Source organism: Amaranthus tricolor, chromosome 12 (assembly GCF_026212465.1).
Source record: "Amaranthus tricolor cultivar Red isolate AtriRed21 chromosome 12, ASM2621246v1, whole genome shotgun sequence".
Lineage (NCBI taxonomy): Eukaryota > Viridiplantae > Streptophyta > Magnoliopsida > Caryophyllales > Amaranthaceae > Amaranthus > Amaranthus tricolor.
In genome coordinates, this window is record NC_080058.1 from 4,984,322 (window position 1) to 5,007,447 (window position 23,126).

At 30.4% G+C, this 23,126-nt stretch overlaps 3 protein-coding genes across 6 annotated transcripts; 1 reads left to right on the top strand and 2 right to left on the bottom strand.

Annotated features, from left to right (window-relative positions):
- The first annotated feature begins 914 nt into the window (after positions 1 to 914).
- Positions 915 to 4,618, top strand: LOC130828248 (probable WRKY transcription factor 74). The gene is made up of 3 exons (XM_057694105.1): positions 915 to 2,343; positions 2,429 to 2,554; positions 4,226 to 4,618. The coding sequence occupies exons 1-3, from the start codon at positions 1,568 to 1,570 to the stop codon at positions 4,371 to 4,373; spliced, it is 1,050 nt and encodes a 349-aa protein (XP_057550088.1). The 5' UTR covers positions 915 to 1,567; the 3' UTR covers positions 4,374 to 4,618.
- Positions 4,619 to 10,014: 5,396 nt separating this feature from the next.
- Positions 10,015 to 12,844, bottom strand: LOC130828249 (uncharacterized). 4 transcript variants are annotated; one of them, XM_057694106.1, is made up of 2 exons: positions 11,959 to 12,844; positions 10,015 to 10,540 (listed from the first exon to the last, which is right to left on the bottom strand). In XM_057694106.1, exon 1 carries the CDS (start codon positions 12,484 to 12,486, stop codon positions 11,965 to 11,967), a length of 522 nt encoding a protein of 173 aa, XP_057550089.1. In that variant the 5' UTR covers positions 12,487 to 12,844; the 3' UTR covers positions 10,015 to 10,540; positions 11,959 to 11,964. The 4 variants fall into 4 exon arrangements, with proteins under 4 accessions (XP_057550089.1, XP_057550090.1, XP_057550091.1 ...); XM_057694107.1 differs by having other exon boundaries at positions 10,015 to 10,387; positions 11,959 to 12,730; XM_057694108.1 differs by lacking the exon at positions 10,015 to 10,540 and adding an exon at positions 10,548 to 10,834 and having other exon boundaries at positions 11,959 to 12,731.
- Positions 12,845 to 14,199: 1,355 nt separating this feature from the next.
- Positions 14,200 to 19,912, bottom strand: LOC130828251 (protein WVD2-like 1). Its single transcript, XM_057694110.1, has 7 exons — positions 19,410 to 19,912; positions 18,668 to 19,097; positions 16,975 to 17,039; positions 16,356 to 16,437; positions 16,190 to 16,261; positions 15,971 to 16,081; positions 14,200 to 14,863 (listed from the first exon to the last, which is right to left on the bottom strand). The coding sequence occupies exons 2-7, from the start codon at positions 19,091 to 19,093 to the stop codon at positions 14,594 to 14,596; spliced, it is 1,026 nt and encodes a 341-aa protein (XP_057550093.1). The 5' UTR covers positions 19,094 to 19,097; positions 19,410 to 19,912; the 3' UTR covers positions 14,200 to 14,593.
- Positions 19,913 to 23,126: the final 3,214 nt, after the last annotated feature.

A 23,126-nucleotide genomic window follows, 5' to 3' on the forward strand; every position in this document is an offset into this window, starting at 1 on the left:
TCATTTGATTTGTTGTAAATTCCCAAAATATCATGAAAAACAAAAAAGATTAGCATTGCACATTTTGAGGCCATATTTTAGAATTAAAAGGGATTTAAAAAGATGGAGAAAGAAAATGGAATAACGAGGAGGAGGTCGTAACATGTGTCATAATTCATACTTACTCTCTTCTGAATACTTGATATATTTTAGTTATGACATTATTTATCGTTTAAATTTATTTTATATATTGTGGCTAATATGTGAGTAAAAATATAGTTAAATGGAATCTTGTTTGAATTGTCTAATCGCATACTTTCATAATATTAAATTTTTAAAATTTTTAGATGTGTATAATTCACCATATAGATGAAATTAAAAAAATAATACATTAGATTGCTTAAAAAGTCAAATGTAGCAAGTATAATGGAATGAAAGAAATATAGTAATCCATCCGTTCCTTAATGAAATTCCCATAAGGAATGTTCACGAGAATTAAGAAAAATAAAATCTTTTATATAGTGGAAATATTATTTTATTAAATAATAAATTTGATTAAGGAAAAGTGGGGACCGATATTAAAAAATATTTTTAAAAGTTAGTTAAAAAATATAAGAGTTATAACTATTAAAAAAATATTTTTAGTGGAAAACAAATAGAGACCATAAGTAATATAAAAATATTAAAATAAAGTTGGTGAAAGATACGTAAAAACCACAAATATTATTAAAATATTAAAATAAAAATAAGTAAAGTTATTTTGATTTAAAATTTAGGATATAAATAGAAGAATTTCTTATAAAAAACCCCAAAGTGAAAACTTCTCTGAAGTAAGTGGTGGACCCACACATGGGATCTTCTGACTTTGACAGAGACGTCAGTCTCTTTTTACCTCTAATTATCTCTTTCATCCTCTCTTTTCTTCATTTCTTCTCTCCTCTTCTTACTTCTTAGCTTAACCCAACTCCACTCTCTTTGTCTTTTCTCTTCTCTTTTCAACTTAATTTTGACAAAAACCTTCATTGTTTTAATTAAAAGATACACTTTGTTTGCTTTTGCTCAATTATACTTAACCTTATTCTCTTTTATAGAGAGAGATAGTGTGCTTTCTTACAACAACACCACACACAACACTACAAAACTAAAACAGAGTTAAAGAGTTTTAGAGATAGAAAGAGAAACTCATAAAGCATTAAGTTTCACATCTTCTCTCCTTAAAATGGGTTGATTCTCTTTTAGTCTTGTTTTTCCCTTTTTAAACTCTTTGTTTCATTCTTATTCTTCTTTGAAAATGATCAAATGTGAAGAAAGTTGAAGACTTTCATCGTTAACTCATCTGGGTTTTTCATTTTCTTGATTGAAAATGATAAAATCTTAAGAAAGTTGAAAACTTTTAACTTAATCTTATCTGGGTTTTTCATTTTTTGGTTGAAAATGATAAAATCTTAAGAAAGTTGAAAACTTTTAACTTAATCTTATCTGGGTTTTCATTTTTTGAATCTTTAAAGATGTTTTTCCATCTGGGTTTTTAGTTTTAGGACTTAAATTTTGTTTTTTTCAACAATTTTTAAGTAAAAATTGAAGAAAAATGGAGATTGAATTAGCAAACAAAGTTGCAATAGAAAGTGGGAATAGGGTTGTTGCTATACTTTCTCAAAAACAAGAACTTCAAACAAGAAATTTAATGGCACAAACTAGTGAAACAGTTTCTAAATTCAATAGAGTTGTTTCTCTTCTTACTAAAAAAGGTTTTGGTCATGCTAAAATGAGAAGATTACAGAAATTACCTTCTTCTTTACCTGAAAAACTTTTCTTAGAAACCCCACATTTATACCCAAAATCTCAACCAAAAACAGAACAATTTCTACCCAAATCAAATTTTCTCAAAAACCCATGTTCAGAAACTCCCCAAAACCCTAAAACTTCATCCCAATTTGCTGAAAAACCCTTGATTGATGTTACTTTATCTGTTAAACCACCTACCCAAATCCCCACCCTTCAAAAACCCACACAAACCCTACCATTTATTCAACAACAGTTTCAACAACATCAACAACAACAATTTCAGCAACAAATGCTTCAAAGATTCCAACTTCAGCAACAAATGATGAACAATAATACTTCTAGAAGTGGGGTTAATTTGAAATTTGATGGGTCAAACACAATGTCATCTAATAGATCATTTGTATCTTCTTTAAGTATGGATAATAGTGTTGCTAGTCTTAGCATGAATTCATTCCAATTGATTGGTTTACCTCAATCTTCTGATCCTAATTCACACCATCTTAGAAGGAAATGTGTTAAGGGTGAAGATGGAAGTATGAAATGTGGGAGTAGTAGTAAATGCCATTGTTCTAAGAAAAGGTTGAGTATTTTTCTTCTTTTTTTGGTGATTTTTTTTATTAATTTTGTGGGTTTTTGGAAAATTTATTTGGGTTTTATTAAGCAGGAAAATGAGGATTAAGAAATCAATTAAAGTTCCTGCTGTAAGTAACAAGATTGCAGATATTCCTAATGATGGTTACTCTTGGAGAAAGTATGGGCAGAAGCCAATTAAGGGTTCACCTTATCCAAGGTTAACTTTTAAGTTTTGAGTACTTTTTTATGAATCATCAATTATTTTGTTTGTTCTAAATTGATCAATTAATTTAAGTTTTTTATGTTCTTGTAAGGAAAAGGTCTTGTAGGTTGTCTAATTTGGGTCTTTTAAATCTAGTTTTATGTTTGCCAAATGAAGGAATAGTCAAATGCTAGTAAAGTTTTCTCTTTTTTTAGTAAATGGTAGGTTGAGGACTAGGGTTAGTGAGAATCGAACGCATGATCAAGAAAAATGATACATGCTCCCATCAGAGATGTTCTTCGCGGGTTAGGTGTTTCGGATTGGTTTGAAATTCGGTTTTATGTCATACTATTTTTTACACAATTGTAAATATTTTTTAAAGTCAGGTTAAATCGGGTTTGATTAGAACGCTAGGTAAATTTTGATCATCAAATCTATTTTGAACACAGAACATTAATAGCTCCAAATTCCAATTGAGACAAGTGTCGATTCACAAAACATGCTAGTGTAGATGGAGGAATTGCTAAATTTGTTAACTAATACAACAAAATTTACCTAATTTTAATGTTGTCTTGAATAATTTTTGTTCATTAAGGAAGCTTGTTTACCATTGAATCCCTGGTAAATCTTGCATGTTGCTCATGTGAATGAAAATCAGTCTAATTCAATTCAATTATTATCACGTTTTGACCGCTTTGTTCTCACTCACCCTGCATAGATGAAAGCCAAAGCCTCTTAACGACATTAATGAAATGTTGTAGTCACCTTCTAACCCATCAAAACACATACATCATTATATTCAATAATTATAAATTTGATTTGTTTTAGTTGGGTGTTAGTGATACATATTTTGAACTTTCTTTTTTTTCAACTAATTTTCTTTGTTAATCTCTTGATCATGGATTTCTTATCACATAAGTAGTAAATATCTACAGAAATAATTATGTTTTCTTCCATATATAGTTCATGTGAAAATATGAAAGGCTATTTTTTGTTTAATCAATTCTAATAGTTTGTCTTAGTTTATGGAAAATAAATTTTAGTTTTAGTTTGGTAAAATTTCCATGGTAATGTATCTCTCGTACTCGAATATCTTTGTCTTCACAATTTTGTATTGGTCTTGGACGAGAATAAATTTTGTGAAGTGAAAAAACATATCCTAAAGGCCAAGTGTGAACATTAGTTGAAGGATTATTTACATTAGGTAACGCTATGTTTGGATAAGAGGAAATAAAGGGAAAGGAAGAGTTCCCTCATTTGGTTACCAATAAGGGATGGAAATTCGAAGGATTAGGGAAGAACTCTTTCACAATTTTAACAAAATAAATCCTTCCATCATCAAAAAGATTTAGATGGAAAACACACCAATTTCTCCTTACCTTTCCTTCCCGAAAAGAAGACTTCCTTCTTTTCCTTCCCTTTGCCTTTGTTCTACAAATGGTATTCGAACAGTGTAAATTACACCATGTTTTCGTTATTGTTTTCACCAGTTAATACCAACAATCAAACAAACTGATAGTTGAAATATCATTCATAACTACAAAGACTAGCAAGTTATGAGTTCGGAAACAATTAGTTTTGAGTATGGTGCAATTTTTGGAACCTAGAACTGCACCATACGAACAAGCTACCCGTTTTGTTCTTTCATCAACAATGAACATTGATTTTAAATTTCAATGCGTGCAGGGGATACTACAAGTGCAGTAGTATGCGTGGCTGCCCGGCAAGGAAACATGTCGAGAGGTGCTCGGATGATTCTTCGATGCTAATAGTCACATACGAGGGTGAGCATAACCATGCTAAGTTTATAGCTTCGCATTCATCGCAGACTTGAAGAATCAGAGAAACTTGTGATATATTTGAGGGAAATCTAAGCTTTGATACAGCACAACTACACAAATTTGTGGTTTGTGCTTTTGGTTTTGCTTTGATCTTGTATATACTAGTATATTATTATGGTCGAAAACTCGAATATTATATAGCATGGAGCTCTTTAGTTGAGCTTTTGATTTTGGTTTGTAAGGTTTGAGCCACAGGCTAGAGCTTTAAAGGAATGCTTATACAATTTAGAGGTTTACATATCGGAAATCTTGGAAAAGCGTTTTTATCTTCTTCCCTGTTTTCTCCCCGCCTCGGATACAATATGATAGAGCAACCTAATATGAAGTATGATCTAGGTTTGATCTTGCCTAGACAATTGTTTGTGTCGTGATAAAAAAATCATATTATTTTATATTACGAGATCGGTTGAGGAAGAGGAGGGCTAAATGAAATCGAACTCAAGATCTTACGAGGATAAAGTGTTACTTATTCTAATTGAGATAAGCTTCAATTCTTAAAAATTTGATAGGTGAGTTAGTTCAACATATATGTGGAGGAGAGTGTTTGATTTACATTGTAATAGTATTCTCGATTTGATCTTGGTATTGGTTCCCATCTAAGTGGGTAGAGTTTGGAATTGAAGGCGTTGAATGTACGTAATCTTATCTTTGTAATGATTACAAATATTACCTCCGGTTGGAATTTAGTTGCTACTCATTAAACAATATTGTTATACTTTTGTTAAGTTGGGTGGACTTATTATTAATGTCAATATATAATCGAAAAAATAAGAGTTGTACACATTTTTTAAGCGAATAAGATATTATCCTTAAATTATATGACAATGGGATAAGAGTTTCAATGACTTACAAAATGTGCAAATCATCTTTTTATAATTTTAATTGCACACACATCGAATATTTTGAAAATAAGAATATAATCATTAATACAAACGGAAAAAAGTATATTGTTTCCCATTAACATTAATATTTGGTATTATATTCAACTCTACATACTTAAAATAAAGTTGATAAAATAACTACGTTAAAAATGACCACAACAATTTCTAGCATTTCTGTTTTTCTCGTGACTTTCTAAAGTACTCTTAACTATAAGTCTATTGCTTTGGAGATTTTCCAATTAATTGATGTGGATTTAATAAGTTATTCACACTTTTTTTTCTACATTTGACTTTTTTATTGATAAATCAGTAAAATAAGTATTTGGTAAATGACTTTTAAACTAACCGAAAAATTAGTTTTTAAGCTAAAATAGAATTGCTACTCTACTAACTTTTTTATTGGCTTTTGACGTACTTTTTCTCTAATAAACAACCAACAACTAATAAGTAATTTTTACAAACATCTCCTTAATTTAAACAGTTAGCTTAAAACTGACATATTAGTCAATACTTTCAACTAGTCAAACAAACCAAAAGTTACGACTTATAGTGATTTGCCAAATAAGCCCATTATTAGCTTTTTTTAAAAAAAAAATAATAACAATTACTTATGTGAGAGACCGTATTTTAACAAGACAACTTCAAAATGAAAAACCCTAATTCAAATTAATTTGCATTACTTAAATCATTTAACCTACATATTGTAACACAATTAGTGATTTAATAAAACTTTACGTCCTTTTAAATTGAAAACTTAATATTTTCACACTCTCTCCCACGTGAAGAGAAAAACGTGAAAGGGCGTCCATGCACGCATGGGCTTAAGATACTCATTCTTGCTTTTTTTTTTTTCTCTATCCGAGTCGACTCAAGCCTAACAGAAATACTTTACCAACGGCCCATTTAGTGTTACTATAGTTTTCTATTTTTTATTATTTATTTTTAAAGTCATATGATTAATAAATAATTAAAAAAATTTATTAGAAACATGTAATTTTGAAAATTGACAACTAAAATGTGAAAAATTAATTTTTAATTTTCTGACGTTTGCTTTTTACTTTTTTGTTTTCTGAAAAATGAAAACTAGAAAAAAAAATAATGAATGGAACCTAGGAAAACTTTTAGCCGTTTCACCATATAAAGAACTGATAAAATGCCGGAGAAAACGGAAACTACCAAGTAAAGGCATAAAATCTTCTAGTTTGAATTAAAGTCCAACAAAAACCAACGACAAAATCCTAAAATTGATGGAACGCTCATGAATTTGAATGCCATCCACTCTTTAATTGACGTGAAATATTTAATATATTCAATTTGAGGATGATATATACTGCATCAACACTTCTTGTTCAAACGAGCTCTCATGTGAAAAGACTTGATAAAGTATATAATATAACATAAAACATCCATTTTCTTTTAAAAGATGTAATTAATGAGTCATGAGTTTTTGTTGCACATTAATGAGTGTTGTGGCCAATCAAAGGGAGCAACGGGAGTGTGAAACATCTAGTAAATTAGTAACATATTACTTGTATTAAATCAATTTTTGCACTATTTATTATTCTATGTTAGTTTATATAATTCAGATATAATACGAGAAAAAAACATAAACACATAGAATCTTGTTTTATTCGTCTCGTATAATAATTTCATAATATAAAATTTTTATAACTTTTAATTATATATAACTTTAGATTTAAACGATTGAAAAATAAATTGAATTGTGTGAAAATATATTTAGCGCAATTATTTTGTAACGGTTTAAGTATAGACGTTGGTATTGCACCATGAATTCATTACGAACAGAATCTCATTCTATCCTTCGCTTTCTCAAATTTTCGGCTAATTCCTCACTTTCCCATTATTCTTCATTTCGTGTGTGCGTGTGCGCATTTATGGAAATGACCTCCTTTGCTCCATACATCAATTTTGATTCTTTTTTCCATTATCCACCCAAAAAAATATAACATTGATTTAAATTGAATATGACTCAATTCAATATTAACATAAAGTATTTAAATTAAATTGAATTGATATATTAAAACTAATTACATGCACAATAAATCAAAGCTATTTTTTTTTTAAGATCACCTGTTATAAAACATAGTTTTGATTTAGCTTTGATTTCACTGGAGATAAATCAAAGCTACCAGTGAAATCATAGCTATTTGATACTCGAATCAATATATATATATATATATATATATATATATATATATATATATATATATATATATATATATATATATATATATATATATATATAGTCAAGTTCTAGTGAAAACCAAGTTTATATAAGAATCGTGAGAGTCAATCTCTTCAATAAAAATGTGTTACTTTTTCACAGAACAGGTGTTACTTTTGGACAAAAAAATATCACTTTTGTTTTTAAAAAAATATGGTACTTTTTAGCAAAAAAGTGTTACTTTCAGAAAAAATATAAATACAAAATAACACATTTTTTTCGAAAAGTAACACCTTTTTATGTTAAAAGTAACACTTTATTGTGAGTTTTTTTCATAATTTTTTTCTTAAAGTAACACTTTTTTGCCTAAAAGTAACACCCTTTAGTAAAAGAGTAACATTTTTTTGTCAAACACATTGGTGCTCACGGTTCTAATATAATAATGGTTCTCACTTGAACTTCTTCATATATATATATATATATATATATATATATATATATATATATATATATATATATATATATATATATATATATATATATATGTATTTATGTATGTATGTATGTGTGTATGTATTATTTTGGAATAATTTGTGTTATATTGGATTATGTGATGAAAAGATTTTTGTTTATGTAAGAGATTTTTGGAACTAGATTGATATTTTAAATATATTTGTAGTTTGTATAATATTATTGGATGAATTTTGGTTATTCATTATTAGTTTTATATATTATTAACAGTAAACTAAGTTTATAACTCTATCGCTATCGTAATAAGAAGTAAAATTCAATCAAATGCATCAAAATAAGCTTAGATCCGATTTGGACGTGGACTTGTTCCTGAAATATAATAAAATGATATAGTGATTATTAAAACCAACTTATTCTGAAATATATTTCTCTTACAGTTGGCCTCCTGAGAGACCATCTTTTTGAGACACGTCTCTCATGTCCAATTCATTAAAGCTTAATTAAATCAAAAGATTATAATAAGCTGACTAAATTAGAGATAAGTTTTCAAAGAGACCGTCTTTCACAAGAATTTGGGCTTCCCTTACAATTCTTGATGTATGCCTCCAAATTTTTTTGGGCTTGTGACTTGTCCAAGGGAAGAGAAATGTCAATATGTGTTTCCATGGACTTGGGCCATTTAACAATGAAACAAAATTGCACTAAAATGGAATTCTTTATAGCATCAAAAGAAGCTTAGTTTGTGCGTTAATTGTTGGCTGTTGCTTTTAGTTACACAAGAGACATTTTCACTTATCGTGAGACGTGCTTTATATATTAGTTAAATAGCCCATTTAAAATATAATATTAGAATATGAGCTTTATATTTGAAGTTATCTCACCGAAAAACAATCACTCACAAAATTACCTAAGTTAGTTAATACAGTTGGTGGGCTTTAGATGTTTTTAGTGAGTGTTATTGCTGCTTATTGAGCTGAGCTTTAGGCTGTTTAGTGTTTATATATGATCAAATTGTGGTTCATTGGAGTCTTCTAATCTCATGTGTTTATATTCTCAAATGCATTTTTTATTTGTTACTGCTCAAAGAAATTGTCACAATTTCTGATTAATTGGTGGGGCGTTATGGTTATTGGATTTGTGTTGAACAAAATATTTTTGAAAATATATTAATTGAAAAAAAATGGATATAAAGTTAATGTGCTTGTTCGAGCATAAAAGAGTTTCATTCGAATACATGTGGTGATTCAAGCCAATAGCCACACTTTTATACTTCTTTTGATCCAACTGTTATCTTCTTTACATTATTCATCAATTACTTTTAGTTTGTATTTAATTTTTAATCTATAAATTAAAATATATTTAAGTAGATTTTTATTTAATTCATCTCATTATAAATTTAATCATATTGATCAATAAATTCAATTCAAAGTTTGGGTCTTTATTAAATAAATACTCTTGGTCTAATCAACATATGAAGCAAATTACTCATGCGATTTCACAAAAGTATATGATATCCAAATATGGAGATATTCTTATATTTTGCGTCAAACTTCTCTTACTTTTTTTTATTATGAAATGCGATTATTAACATTGTTTATTATTCAAATTACCTTTATACATTGTGACTAAATTTTTGTTTTATATATTACGACTATTGTGTAAGAAAGTCATATCACATTTAAATCGTCTATATAATTTTTTATTATGCATAATTTAATATTTAAAATATCAAAAAACGCATTGAATTGGATATGAACGAATGAAGAATTTCTTACTAGTATGGCTTTAATTAGAAGACAATCTCGATCTTCCGTCAAACAAAACTCTAGGCCTCTGGCTTCTAAGATCTAAAATGTATCAACAAGGATATCGATATAAGTTATGTTAGCGTGAATATGTTAACATGTATTAGCCGAGATTGTTGTTCGCACGTTTCTACCATGACGAACCAATAATTCAATCTTTCGGCCACAACTAGCACTCGGAGTTGGATGCGATTGGCGTATGAAATCATCTATCGAACGAAATCTGCAAGTCGATTATCACCACCTTCGTTAAAACCGTAAATCTGCCAATAAAATTTCAGAGGCGGAAAGAGACAAAGAGATGAAGGATGTAAATGTTGCAAAAACGACCGAAACAAGCGTAAAATACAAGGGTTTATTAAGTATGCACATTTAGCAATTCAGATCCAGAAGCACTAAGATCACCAATCCTGTCATTCATATTCTTCACTTCATATGGAACATGGTATGAGCCATTCGTTCATAAACTTCAACCAAACTAGCATCCGTTTTGGCAACCCCATCATGAGCCACGGTAGCATCAAACATGGTGTTGAAACTCGGGTGCTCCCATGGACGTCTGCAGTGGAGCGTAATGGAGCTGAAAAATTTGTTAACAGGCTTGTACACAACAAGACCCGCATAAGAAGCTAGTTGGCTACACATAAACCCGATTAGATTCCATCCTGAAACCGATTGGTATTAGTAAGAGTAGCCCATCAAATATATATGTTAGTCAACCTCTCTAATTCTTCGATGTGAGATCACATGTGGATTCTTTTCCAAGAGGAGCATAGTAATATGGTATAAACATCAACACAGAAAGTTTATCACAATTCCTGTAAAGATGGATCAAATTACGCAAAATTCTATCACATTTCACAAATTGATCATGAAATAAGTATAGAGCCAACTTCTAAACAGAAAGTTACTATTAAATTGTTAAATTGATATAAAAAACTACAAGAGAGAACTTTAGAGTTAAGGGTGAAGAAAGAACATTACATGCTCCAAAAAAGAACTGATATCTTCCTTTAAAACATCAAAACAAAGAGGTAACGCTTCCCAAATGTCATGAAACAGTCAAAAATCAAATGAACTCACAATTCTTATGCTCCATTAGTCCAATGGACCTGAAACTCTAAGACCATAAAAGTATGAGCTGAGCTAATTTTGTAAAAGACCATCTAAAGATGAAACGACCTCAAAAAAGGTGCCTATATCTCAAAACATGCACGAGATGAACTATTTAACCCATGTATAAGAAGCGTCTCTCAGTAAGACTGTTTCATAAACAATTCGAGTAAAAGCAATGCTCTTCAAATGCAAAATGACACGATAAATCATTGAATCCTACTTCTTATTCTAGTGAAGTTATATATGATGTTTGCTGCTAATGGCCAATCCGAAACAACCCCTCGGGTAAGATAGATTACAATCGACCCCTAAACCCCACTTACGTGGGAGCCATTTTGCAGCAGGAAATAATGTAATGTTGTTTAAGTACAAATAACAAGTGTACTCTTTCAGATTGGATAGAGGCAAAACCTGCCCAATTTAGCAAGACTTGCAGAATTTATCCTTTTAGTTTCCATGTAATTCAAACAAACCATGACATAATTCACAACAAATCTGTTCTGTTCATGCATAACATACATCCCCAAAGCCCAAATTTTTGATGTTTCAACTGTTAGATAGTTTATTGAGAAAATTCAGCAAATAAAATCTGTAAAATTTGTAAAATACAACCATCAGTCACCGACAGAAAAAAAATTGAAATTTATACTCCATAAATCTAATAATACAAACATCAAAATAGACAATTACAACAAAGAAAAAGAATAAAACGGAAAACTTTTTATATAATATAAATCTATGATTTTTTTTTTTCTAACAATACATGAACACTCAAATTCAACAAAATAATGAATACTATGATCTATAGAAAAACCTCTTAACAAGATTGCATTTTTCTTTCTAGTTCTAGAAGCTTATCCTATAGTAGAGGCCTACAAAATTCATACCATGAATTCTCAACAAAGAATAGTAAACTTAATATAAAATGCTTCATACTATCACAACTAATTGTTACTGCAATACATGATCAATACATCATATCATATCTAATCATACAACAAAAATAGCCAATACCCATAAATGTGATCTAATTCAATTTCATCTATCCCAATGTAAGAATTTGAAGATCACAAAATAAAAACCCAGATGAAAAATCAAAAACCCAGATCAGATCACTAACCAGATCTTAACTTTTAGTTGATCTTCTTCTTGGACGATCTTTAGGTTTCAATGATTGCAAAACAGAGTCATGGTATTTCAAAGGAATAGCTTTTGATCTTTTCTTCTGCTTATTTAGATTACCCTTTTTCTTGATCTTATTCTTCTGGACTACCAAATTACAATCAACATCATCATCATCATCTAGATGAACTTCAAATTCATCAGAATTGATGACAAGATTAGTGAAACTAAGAGCAGGTTTTCTACGACGAATAACTCGCTTTTGAATGTAAGGAACACCCACAACTGATCCAGCAACATAGTAGACAGCTTTAACAAGTAGATCAAGGCCTTGACAGCGACGATTTGAGGAGAGTGAAAGTGAAGAATGGGAAGAAGAAGTTGAATTTGAGGAAGAAATGAGAGAATGAGTTGAAATTGTGGAGTGTGTTGTTGAGGATGAAAAACAAGAGGACGATGATGAACAAGAAGATGGAGTTGGAGGAGATTGAGAAATTGGGGAAATTGTAGATCTTCGAATTCTCATTTTTAGGGATTTTAAGATTCAAGAAATGGGTTTTGATGGGATTTTTGACAATTGATCTGGGGTCAAGGGGATTCAAGAGAAGGATGAGATTGAAATGGGGAAAGAAGAAATGAATGAAAATGGTGGCACTGGCAGAGAAAGAGAGGTGAAGCGAGTATAGTAGGGACTCAAGCCTCAAGGGAGAGAGAGAAGAAGAAAATTGGGTTTGATATGGGCTTACCGCGTTGAGGAGATGTATTAATGAAATGGGTGACCTCTTGCTCTTGCACCTGCACCTGCACCTGCACCTGCACTTGCACTTGCATACTTTTCTTTATATTTTTTTAAACTAACCTAATATTGATAAAAATGTCAGGGCAAATATAATAGAGTAACAATTAATCAAAAATATAACAAATTTAATCAAAAAAATTTCTATATAGAAAAGTTACGATCATTATAAAGGAGATCTAATACTGAAGCATCCCCTCTATCACATCGTTGTTTAATACAGTTTCCCACGAGGAGGTCTTTAGATCTAGTGTGGCTTTGAAATAGTGATAAATTTGACACCGTTGACTATATTAGCAGAACTGACACCCTTGATGACATCATATACCTTTTTACCTTCGAATTGATCATTTATTTATATGCATAAATAAAATTATAAAAAGTTAATATCATGAAAAAATGGGATCAGACGGTTCACACAAGATCCTATTTGACTATATTATTTATACATTAGCCGGAAATTCACAATATATGAAATAAGTTTAAACAATAAATAGCGCCAATAAACATAATATAGCAAGTATTTCAAAACGGAGGAAGTATATGAGATGAAGTATAAATTATGAGCTATTCTGATAAGACGACCTCAAAAGAAGTTTATATGCTAATGGAGTAATTTGTTTGATTGGCCTATTTGCCTCAAGTATTAGGTGCATTTCATGGAAGATCTTCTCGTACAATACAAGAATTTATAATAAATTATAGACATGTTAATTTTTTAGGAGACATTATTTTAATGATAAGACTTCAAAATAAGAAGTTATATTCTTATAATTTATGTTGTTAGGTCATTTAATATATGTATAAGTCGCATTTCACAATGATATGTTCACGCCTTCATATAATAATTTATGTTACTTTTTAACTATCACTGAAATTGTAAAGTTAAGAATAGACTAAAACAAAAATTGTTACAATCTCTCATTTATTCGTTTATTAGATAAGAATTATCAATATCTTTTGTAAGAAAAGATTTTTTTAATTTATTCCAATAATATCGCAATAAAATCCTTAATATGAACTTTAAAAATTCACTTATTCAATTAATACTATTTAAATCAGTAAATAAAAACCTTAACATTGCTCAAGTATTATGTTTATCTTTATACTAATAACTTGGTACATGATTATATACAAATTTAAGAATATGTAAGTCAATAACCTAATTTTTATAGTAGAAAGCTTTGTCCATTTAATTAGTGGAACATCTATGAAGTTCAAACTCCTAATCCTTCCAAAGGCTCTTTTAGAGAATCTCGACTGAAAAGGGAGCGAGAATTAATCCTTCTTGATGATAAGAATCGTATTCTTAGCACGAGAGTGGAAGTAAAAACTTCAAATCAATAAGGTTAACGCATGATTCTCGACCTTTGAAAGACTTTGATTAGTTCCAGAAAAGGCAGCAGAATGAGCAAAGGTATATATGAAAAAACATACACAAAATAGTAATGCAGAACACAAATATACTCAGAACAGCAAATCAAACAAATAATTCTGTGTTAAACAGAAAGTTAGATCACATCCCCGATTAATCCCACGATCAAACAAGTGAAATTCAACGATTTCGCGACTCTAATGGTATACATTATGTACTAATATAAGTTACAGAGATATACAACACATGTCACCCGAAAAAGAAAAGACGACACTGGAAACGAGTTGAAAGAAAAAAAAAAACAAGGTTGAAAGAAATCGGCAGGAGAAAGGCCATTTTCTTTTTCCTTCTCTTACATTCCCGGGACCTTTCTTCAGAAAAAAACGCAACTAGAAAAAACGATAAGCCATGATATTCCTAGACCGGAACTTATAAAGATACCATGTGTGAAAGCTCTAATGATCAAGATCGAACGGTGATATTTGGGTTGGACGGTTTTGTCATCTTAGGAGGAGTGTTTTTGGTTGTCTCCACTTGTTTCAACCGATCCTTAGCTAGCGAATCCTTCTTCCGGGGAATGTTAGTTGGGGTTGAGCGTTCCCTCGGGTTCTGACTTCCTAAGCTGTGCCTTGATGCCCGAGCACAGATCTTGTCTTCGGAAGAGGAGCAAATTGCATCACTGCAGCTCTTTCTGCGTCCAAATTTAGGCGATACAGCACGAGTTGTAGGAAGCTAGGATGCCAATGAAAATGCACGTCAGTTAATTGTTGCACGTAAAGTTGCAATACATTTGCACTACTAGAAACTGTCGTGTTTTAAGCGAATATGTACAAATGTAAGCTTAAACTAGCAAGGGAGATTCCCACAAATTCGATAGATGTAAAGCAAATCGTATGCAACGACCTGATGAAAAATCTGTATACAAGATTTAATGACCATTAAGCACAAAACACAAAACATGAAGAGTGAAAAAAGACTAAAATCCGAAAGAAAATTAAATGCACTCGCAAAGAAGATTTGGATTTGAAAATCATGAATGTCTTATAACTTGAATTGGGATAACGTAATTCACTAGCTCATTAGTTTTTCGGATTAGCGATATATAGCCCAATACCGACCATAGGTCGCTTTTTATCGATTCGCGAGAAGATTAGTAATCATTTGACACCGACTTGAATAAACACAATATACAGAAGAGAACGGAAGGGAAATCGCGAATTCAAAGATTCAAGAGCATTAGAATTATACTCAAAGGTGGAGTCTCTCAAGATGGCATAGTTGATAAAATCAGGCATTTGGGATTTCAAAAAATCATGTAAAGTAATACGTAATTAAAGAAGAGTGGAAATGAAAGGAAAACAAAACCGCTTGCGAAACAATAAAAAGGTAATATGTTTGGGGCCAAAGATTTGTACTTCTTTGGTTTCACATTATAATGAACTATAATAAAATGACTCAACAAGTCAGTGCATTTCTAATTTATGTGAAGATGCAAATGACATCTGCTACCAAAGGTTAATCGAAAACATCCTCTTTATAAGTCTTATCACTGACAACAATAAATTGCGTACATCCGAGCCCCTCAAATCCTAACCTAGGTGGAAGCCACTCAATGATTGGCATTGAGGTATTAGAATAGTGTTGTAGTTGAGCAACCATGGAGAAATGAAAAGAACAAAAATATAACATCAAAAAAAGTAAAAAAAACGTTCAAAAAAAATGCTGGCTGCTTGAAACAAACAGCTTATGACAAGATACTAAGAATGCACCCAAACCATATAGCGAAATCATGAATTCACCGTAAGGATACAAATAAAACGAAAAGCAAAAAACATATACCTTCTTGAGCTCTTTCTTGGGTGGAGGCTTCTCGTGGTAAAAACTGGGAACGGGATTAGCCCTGAAAACCATGTTCTTCCTAAGCTGCTTTATAGCCGCTTCTTCGTCTTCCTACATTTCAAAAGTGGAAAGAAACCAAAGATCGATAAAAGTAAATAATGTGCTTTCGATAGATAAAAGAAACGAAACATATATCTGCTGTTTGTACATGTGGAATACCTTAGTCCTTGCTTCATAATCCCGTTTCTCCGCCTCTAAAGCCTTGCGTTTCTCCTCCAATTTTGCATAGTACTAGATTGTAGGATTTAAATATCAAAGTTCGGCAAAGCGAGAAATAATACATACAAATAAAATCACTTCCAAATTAAGTTAAATTTAAAAGTACCTCCTTTCGCCTCTCCATACGTTCAGTACAGGTAAATGTTGGAGCTCTACCGACTGTAGTTCTGGATCTTGTAGTTCGTGTTCTTTTAACGGTTAAGGATTGGCAATAACGTAAACAGAAATCACAACCATTTTTATATGTAGCAAGAAGAATATATCGATCCTAAACCTTAATGAAAAATCTACATAAGTTGATCAAATGTCGAGATAGGGAATGTCCATCAATCTCCTTCCTTCGTTCTCTTTCACTTTGAAAATCTAAATGTCAGAGAATCATGGGTTGGTCTAATGGCTGATGTTTTACCATTTCACTCTTGTGACAGAATTTCGATTCTAACTGCCTACATGAATGATTTAGCCTTACCCTCAAATTGAAAAAAATCTAAATGTCACTTATTTGACTTTATTATCTTCACAATAATATTGCAGCTTGACAAGAAGCCCAAAAACGACTTAAAAGCCGTTGGGAGAGAAACGGTTAATATTTACATAGTCCGCCCAAAAATTGTCTAAAACAGCATACAACTTACAAGGAACAAGGTAAAACTTCAAAAAGTGTAAAGGTATTGAAATTAATTAGATGATTGGACAAGAAAGAATTCAGTGCAAAGAAAGGATACGAAGATGCCATAGACCAATTGTCGTCGTCATCTAAAGACTTCCTTGCTACAAGCGGCGTACTTGGCTGCAAAAGGAACAAAAGTTAGTAAGCATCCGCATTGCAAATGGAAGTATGCTTACAAATTAGTACATTGATCCGAAAAATGCTCAACCTAGTAAGTACAAATCATCAATGATTTAGAGTTACAGCCTTAACTAAGTTATCAATGCAATCAAAGCACACATTCTTATACTTCTATAAAAACTTTTCATCATCATACTTCCCATTAAACTAAAAGAAGTGTGTTTTATAAATATACAAAAGAAGAAATTTAAACTTTTGTCGAATGGCTAAATTTGTTTCAGAGCTCATGTTGTATGAGATCGTCTCACCATAAGACAGGACCATATAATTAACTCATTTCTATAATTGATCAATTTGACACACTGAATGTACATGAGTCAATTCAATCGAAATGCTCTCACCATGAGACCGTTCCATTTAAGATTTGTGTTTGTTTCAACTCTTTATCTAACAATAAGAGTTGGAGGCTTTCCTAGAACACTCGAGTTGGCCCAACATTGTTTAAAAGTTCTAGATAATGCATCCAACATTATTCTATATGTTGTTGGTATGAAGAGAAAAAAGATTTGGCGCTCTTAAGGGCATTATTGTTACTAAATGGTGGTAATAAAAATGTTTTGTAGCGTAAATTTTCATAAATTGCAGCATGTCATTCCCATGTGAATCAAAATTTGATCATAAAAGAAGTTTTGTGTGCACAAATTTCCATTCCCACTTATTACCATCTCTCCAAATGTAATGCACTTTCCATTACAATTCTCTTCATTTAATACCAACGATTAAATGAGCATTAGAGTACAAAGAAATCCTCTCTCCAAAACTTCAAATTAATACATAAACAAGCATTTTAATGAGAAGCATCCAAAATGATAAAGAATTTTTTTCAACTTAAAACAATTTAATCAATTCAGTTTTACTAGAGAACTAAATTAACATAAAGGGTTTTAAAACATAAGAAAAATCAAATTAAATCAGAAAAGATTGTTTTGAACAGTTAAAATCAATATTTGCAATGAAGAAATACAATAGGGAATTAATATAATTACAAAAGTCAATCTCAATAAAAAAAATAAAAACTAATAAAATTGGTTTAAATCAAGAAAAAACATCAGCTTTTCATCATTAAAAATAATATCTTAACAAGGACCAAATTAAAGACACCACAACTGATAACATCTCTTTTACCAATTCCAAACAAACTAACATCATCATCATCCTAATCAATCACACCCAAGGCACAATCGGAGGAAGGCGAAAAACAGAAATTCCTGATCAATCACCTTGACGATAAAAATATAGTAAACAAAACAAAAAAATCAAATTATTCCACACAAAAATCACCGTTAATTACTTAGTTACTTAGACTGGCAGACCAATACCCTCGTTCCGAGGAGGTCTCGATTGAAGAGAGCCTCTCCAAACAAACTAAAAATGCAATCAAAATCACCAAATAAACAAGTTAGTTCATCATCTTCCCTCTATGTACCAAATCCACATGAACACACAATATTTCCGCATAAAATCCAAACTTCCATAGAAAATATGAATTAAAAAATAGCTCAAAAAATAGAATTCCAAAAAAAAAAAAAAAAGAAAACCCATGAAACTCAAAAACAAAATCAATCAACCTGTGATTTCTGGGTAGAGCTAGGAGACTTGGAATTGCTAGGAGTAGGAGAAAGAGGAGTTTCAACAGCTCTAGGAGTCTCCCAAATTTGAGTATTAACTGTCACATCATTACTTTTCTGGGTACTATTCTTCATCTTCAATTTCCCAGTAACAGTTTCAGATGAAGATTTATCACTAGATTTCAATTTCTGATCCTCAATTTTTGGCTTTTCAGTATCAAAATTTGGGCTTTTATTACCCAAAATTTCTTGTTTTTCACTACTAATTTCTGCACAAGATACCTCTGAAGTACACTCTTTCACCTCACAATCCTTTGATTCACTAGAATTTGCTTCTTTTTCTGAATCTGCTGAAACTTTTGGTTTAATTTTTGGATATAAAGATTTATTTTGTTCTACTCTTACCCCTGTAACTTCTCTTCCCATATCACTGCAAAATAAAACATAAAATGTTGAATTAATAATTATAAAATTGTTGAAAAATTGGGAAAAGGTCAAGACTTTATTCATTCAGGCATTCACACTACATCTTTGACATTAAATCTTCATGTTTCAAACAGCATTCAGCTTAAAAAACAATTAATTATGTAAATTCTTTGACCCCATTTTCCTATATGAACACCATTATAAAAGTAACAAGATCCACCATAAAAGCCAAGGAAAAACAAAACCCAGAAACAAAAAATAACCACCATAAAAACCCAGATCTTGAAGAGAAAAAGAAAAAGACCCAGAAACTTACCACCTTCAAATTCTGAAAGAAATGAGGAAAAGATTGAATTTTTGAGAGTCAAACTCAGGTTTGAAAAGACTAGATCTGAAGTTCAGAGGTTTGTTTTGGGTCAACAAAAGGTCTCCTTGAAATGTGGGTCAGTTATGGAGGTTATTGGAGAAAGGTTGAGGTGAGGAAGATGAAGATAGTGGGGTTAAGAGAGGAATCTAAGGGGAGATAGGGAATATGAGAGTAGAAAGATCCAAATATAAATAAGGGGAATTTTAGAACAATTGTGAAGTTTAAGCAAACAACAACAAAATGGGGTATTAGAAGGGTTTATTTATTTCATTTTCCTCTTTAAACTCAACCCTTGAGAAAATGAAAGGAATTTGAAAGTTTAGAGATAAAGATTAATAAAGGAATATGATATGAATCCTTCAAATTGGGTGCCCATCAATTCAATCCAATAGGAAACATTCTTTTTTTATATGAGGAGAAAAAGAAAAGATCATGAATCATTCTAAAGCTCTTTATGGGTTTTACTAGGCCAATTTTGACTTTGAAAAGGATGGAAGAATTTGATTTTATTCAATTAAACTTACATAATAATAAAATTAATTCAATGAAATAGTTAGTCAATTAAGGGTTAAATATTATTAGAATCAACATCATAAATAGTATGATTAGGATATTTACATAATAATTAATTAGATTAAAGATAAAAAAAATTACTAAAACAATCAAGAAGCGTTACACATTGATTAAAGTAATTAAATATATATATTAAGTAACTATAAATAAAAAACATGTAATCAAAATATATTTTTTAGTTTACATATTAGATTTGTGAATAAAACTTTTATGTCATAAAATAATTATTAAAAGACGTACATTGTATGAATACCATCTAGTTTATATTAATTTCATAAGTCATAATAAGCTGCTTAAAAAACCAAAATAGTGAAAACAACAACAATACTTGGTTATGTATAGGGGATACATGACCGACTATGGACACTCAATAAATTGCTAAATGTAATGACTATTATGCTTTTTTTCCAATGTCCGTTAGAGCTGTATAATAAGTCATTGGACCTAAATGAGTATTAGGATTTTTTATAGGATATTCCTATAAATATTTCTTTGAGATTAGACTACAATGTTTTCGCCTCTAGGTGCATACATATCGATCAACAAAGTATTTGACTACATATAACCTCTGTCTTTGGAGCTTTAAGAATGCTGCTAACATAACCAATTGGCTATTTGATAAACCCAATTAAGTCTTCAAGCATCAAAAAAGCTGTCATATTTAAGTACCAATACCCGATTGAATATAAGGGATACATAATCGCGTAATAGGTCAAAGTCCTCTATTTCTTCGCCGAGTTGCTATCTTCTAATTATAAACTTTCTTAGCTCCTTTAATGGTTCTGATAAATTTACTTTTCCTTTTATTTCAATACATTTACATGTAAAATACTTTAGAAATACCAAACTGTGGTCTCAAAATACAAAATTATAAGAAGATAAATGTATATGTAAATATGAATGTATATCACTAATTTTTTATATTAGTCAATTATTACATATCTCGTATTAATTATTAGTTCTTGCTAGTTTTACATAACACATTCTGTGCATCATTTAGTATGCATATGTGTTCAATAAATTCTTTTAATGCATAACTTAAACATAATTAGGCAGTTAAATTGTGAAAAATAATATTAAATCACCTTTTTATTAATTGTGGGATTATTAATATCTACACTTAATTGTGTTTTGCCATAATTTATATTCTTATATATGCCTTTAATGATGATTTTCAATATATCTTGATGCATACTTGAAACCCTACATTTCTTTATTCTTCATTCTTTTGTTAGAGTTAGCTTGTGTTCATCCATCATATCTATCATACAATCCGCATTCATATTTGCATATCATCAAAATTAGCTTATTAGATTATTATCGTTTCTTGTCTCCGACATAAACTTATCCCAAGACTAACTTTTATGTAGTTTATGTTATAAATTGTATATTTGAATTGGGGTTGTCCAAATTCCATGTTAGAGCATATTCAATGTAAAAATAAAAACACTTAGATTCATTTGCAATTTAAATTTTGCAATTAATCACAAATATATATAATTTCTAACTTACAATACAATGTCAATTTCATCCCTTTTCTTTAAAAATGATATCATACACAAAATATGTTCTACAAAAACATATCAAGTACATATTAATTAGGTATATAAATAAATACAATGTCAAAGTAGGTAGTTTATCATTACTTAATCATTGTATAATAAGCTACTTAACAGTCCTACAAGTGTTACAAAAGAGACTTAAAAATTTGATTTAAAAGGTACGAACTTTATTTTAGCTTTTAAAGATTCGAACTCTCGTTTATTTTTTAAAGGCTCGAACTTTAGGGTGCTTCTGCTTTTAAATGTTCTTTTTACCTTTAACCGGTTGAACAAGTTTTTCTTCTTCACAAAAAACAACTCTCTTCTTCCTCATCAATGGCTTCTTCGTTTTCTTATTCCTCATCCAAATTCAGCTTTTGAGTATTCAACTTTTGAGCTTTCTCTAGCAAAACGATCAAACCTGTTCATGTTCATTTTCATTTTCATTTTTCAGTTTGTAAATCAGGAGTAATGAAGCCAAATCCTTTTCAACCATTAAACCATTTGACTGTTCCTTTTACTTTATCTCCTTCTCCTTCATCACCATTTCTACCCTCCCTTTCTGCTATTTTTTGTGGTGGGAATAATCAGAAAGGTTAAGATTAAGTCACATTTAGCATTATTGAATAGTAGTACTCCATTTTTGGATAATGGGTGTTTAACTTTGTGGTTAACTTTGTTATTTTCAACGAACTTCTCAAAATATTCTCAAAATCGCAGTATCAAAATCCTCAAAATGTTCTTCAGGTACTTTTTTTATGGAGAATTTTGTTAATTTCAGTGTTTAACTTTTGTTGTTGAGTTTCATTTTTTTCAATTTTCAGTAAAAAAAATTGTAAATTTTTTTTGTTGAGAATGTTGTCTAAGTAATTTAATAGCTCTCTTATAAATTGTCATGATGAAGATGAAAAGAAGTGATTTTTAGAAGGATGTTGACTTCTATAAGATGAATTTGATAAGATTTTTGTAGGGAAGAATTGTTTAAAATTGGAGTAGAATTGGAGATTTAAAAAAAACAAGTTCAGGTTTATGGAAGAAGCTATGAGTAGAATTGGGGATTTTGTAGTGAGTTTAGTGCTTATTCTTGGGACTCCATGGATAGACCAAGGAAGAAGCCATTGATGAGAAGGTTTAAGGAAGAAGTCATTGATGCGGAGGTTTAAGGAAGAAGCTGATGAAAAATCAAGTTGAGTAGATGGTAACCTAATATTCCAAGTTACTAAAATCGGCAGAACTTTTAAAAGCGAAGGCACCTTAAAGTTCGAACCTTTAAAAAATAAATGAAAGTTCAAATCTTTAAAAGCAAATGAACTAAAATTCGTACCTTTTAAATCAAATTTTCCAAAGAGAAAAGGTATAAGTTCTAAAGTAATGATCACATTTCAAAACTTGATGATGAAAAATTGAAAACAATAATCATATTTCAAAAAACCCAATTAATAATGACAAAAAATAAAGAGGGTGTTTGGAAAATTACTTATTGAGCAATTTTAGCTAATTTGGATATAAATAGAGAGTCGGGTGGTCAAATCAGCTAATACTAGTATTTGGT

Coding starts and splice junctions, on each gene's coding strand:
- LOC130828248 (XM_057694105.1), top strand. CDS start 1,568: ATGGAGATTGAATTAGCAAACAAAGTTGCAATAGAAAGTGGGAATAGG. Junction 2,344..2,428: donor TGCCATTGTTCTAAGAAAAG/GTTGAGTATTTT, acceptor TTTATTAAGCAG/GAAAATGAGGATTAAGAAAT. Junction 2,555..4,225: donor AAGGGTTCACCTTATCCAAG/GTTAACTTTTAA, acceptor CAATGCGTGCAG/GGGATACTACAAGTGCAGTA.
- LOC130828249 (XM_057694106.1), bottom strand. CDS start 12,486: ATGAGAATTCGAAGATCTACAATTTCCCCAATTTCTCAATCTCCTCCA.
- LOC130828251 (XM_057694110.1), bottom strand. CDS start 19,093: ATGGGAAGAGAAGTTACAGGGGTAAGAGTAGAACAAAATAAATCTTTA. Junction 17,040..18,667: donor GCTCTACCCAGAAATCACAG/GTTGATTGATTT, acceptor TTCCTTTTGCAG/CCAAGTACGCCGCTTGTAGC. Junction 16,262..16,355: donor GTATGGAGAGGCGAAAGGAG/GTACTTTTAAAT, acceptor CCTACAATCTAG/TACTATGCAAAATTGGAGGA.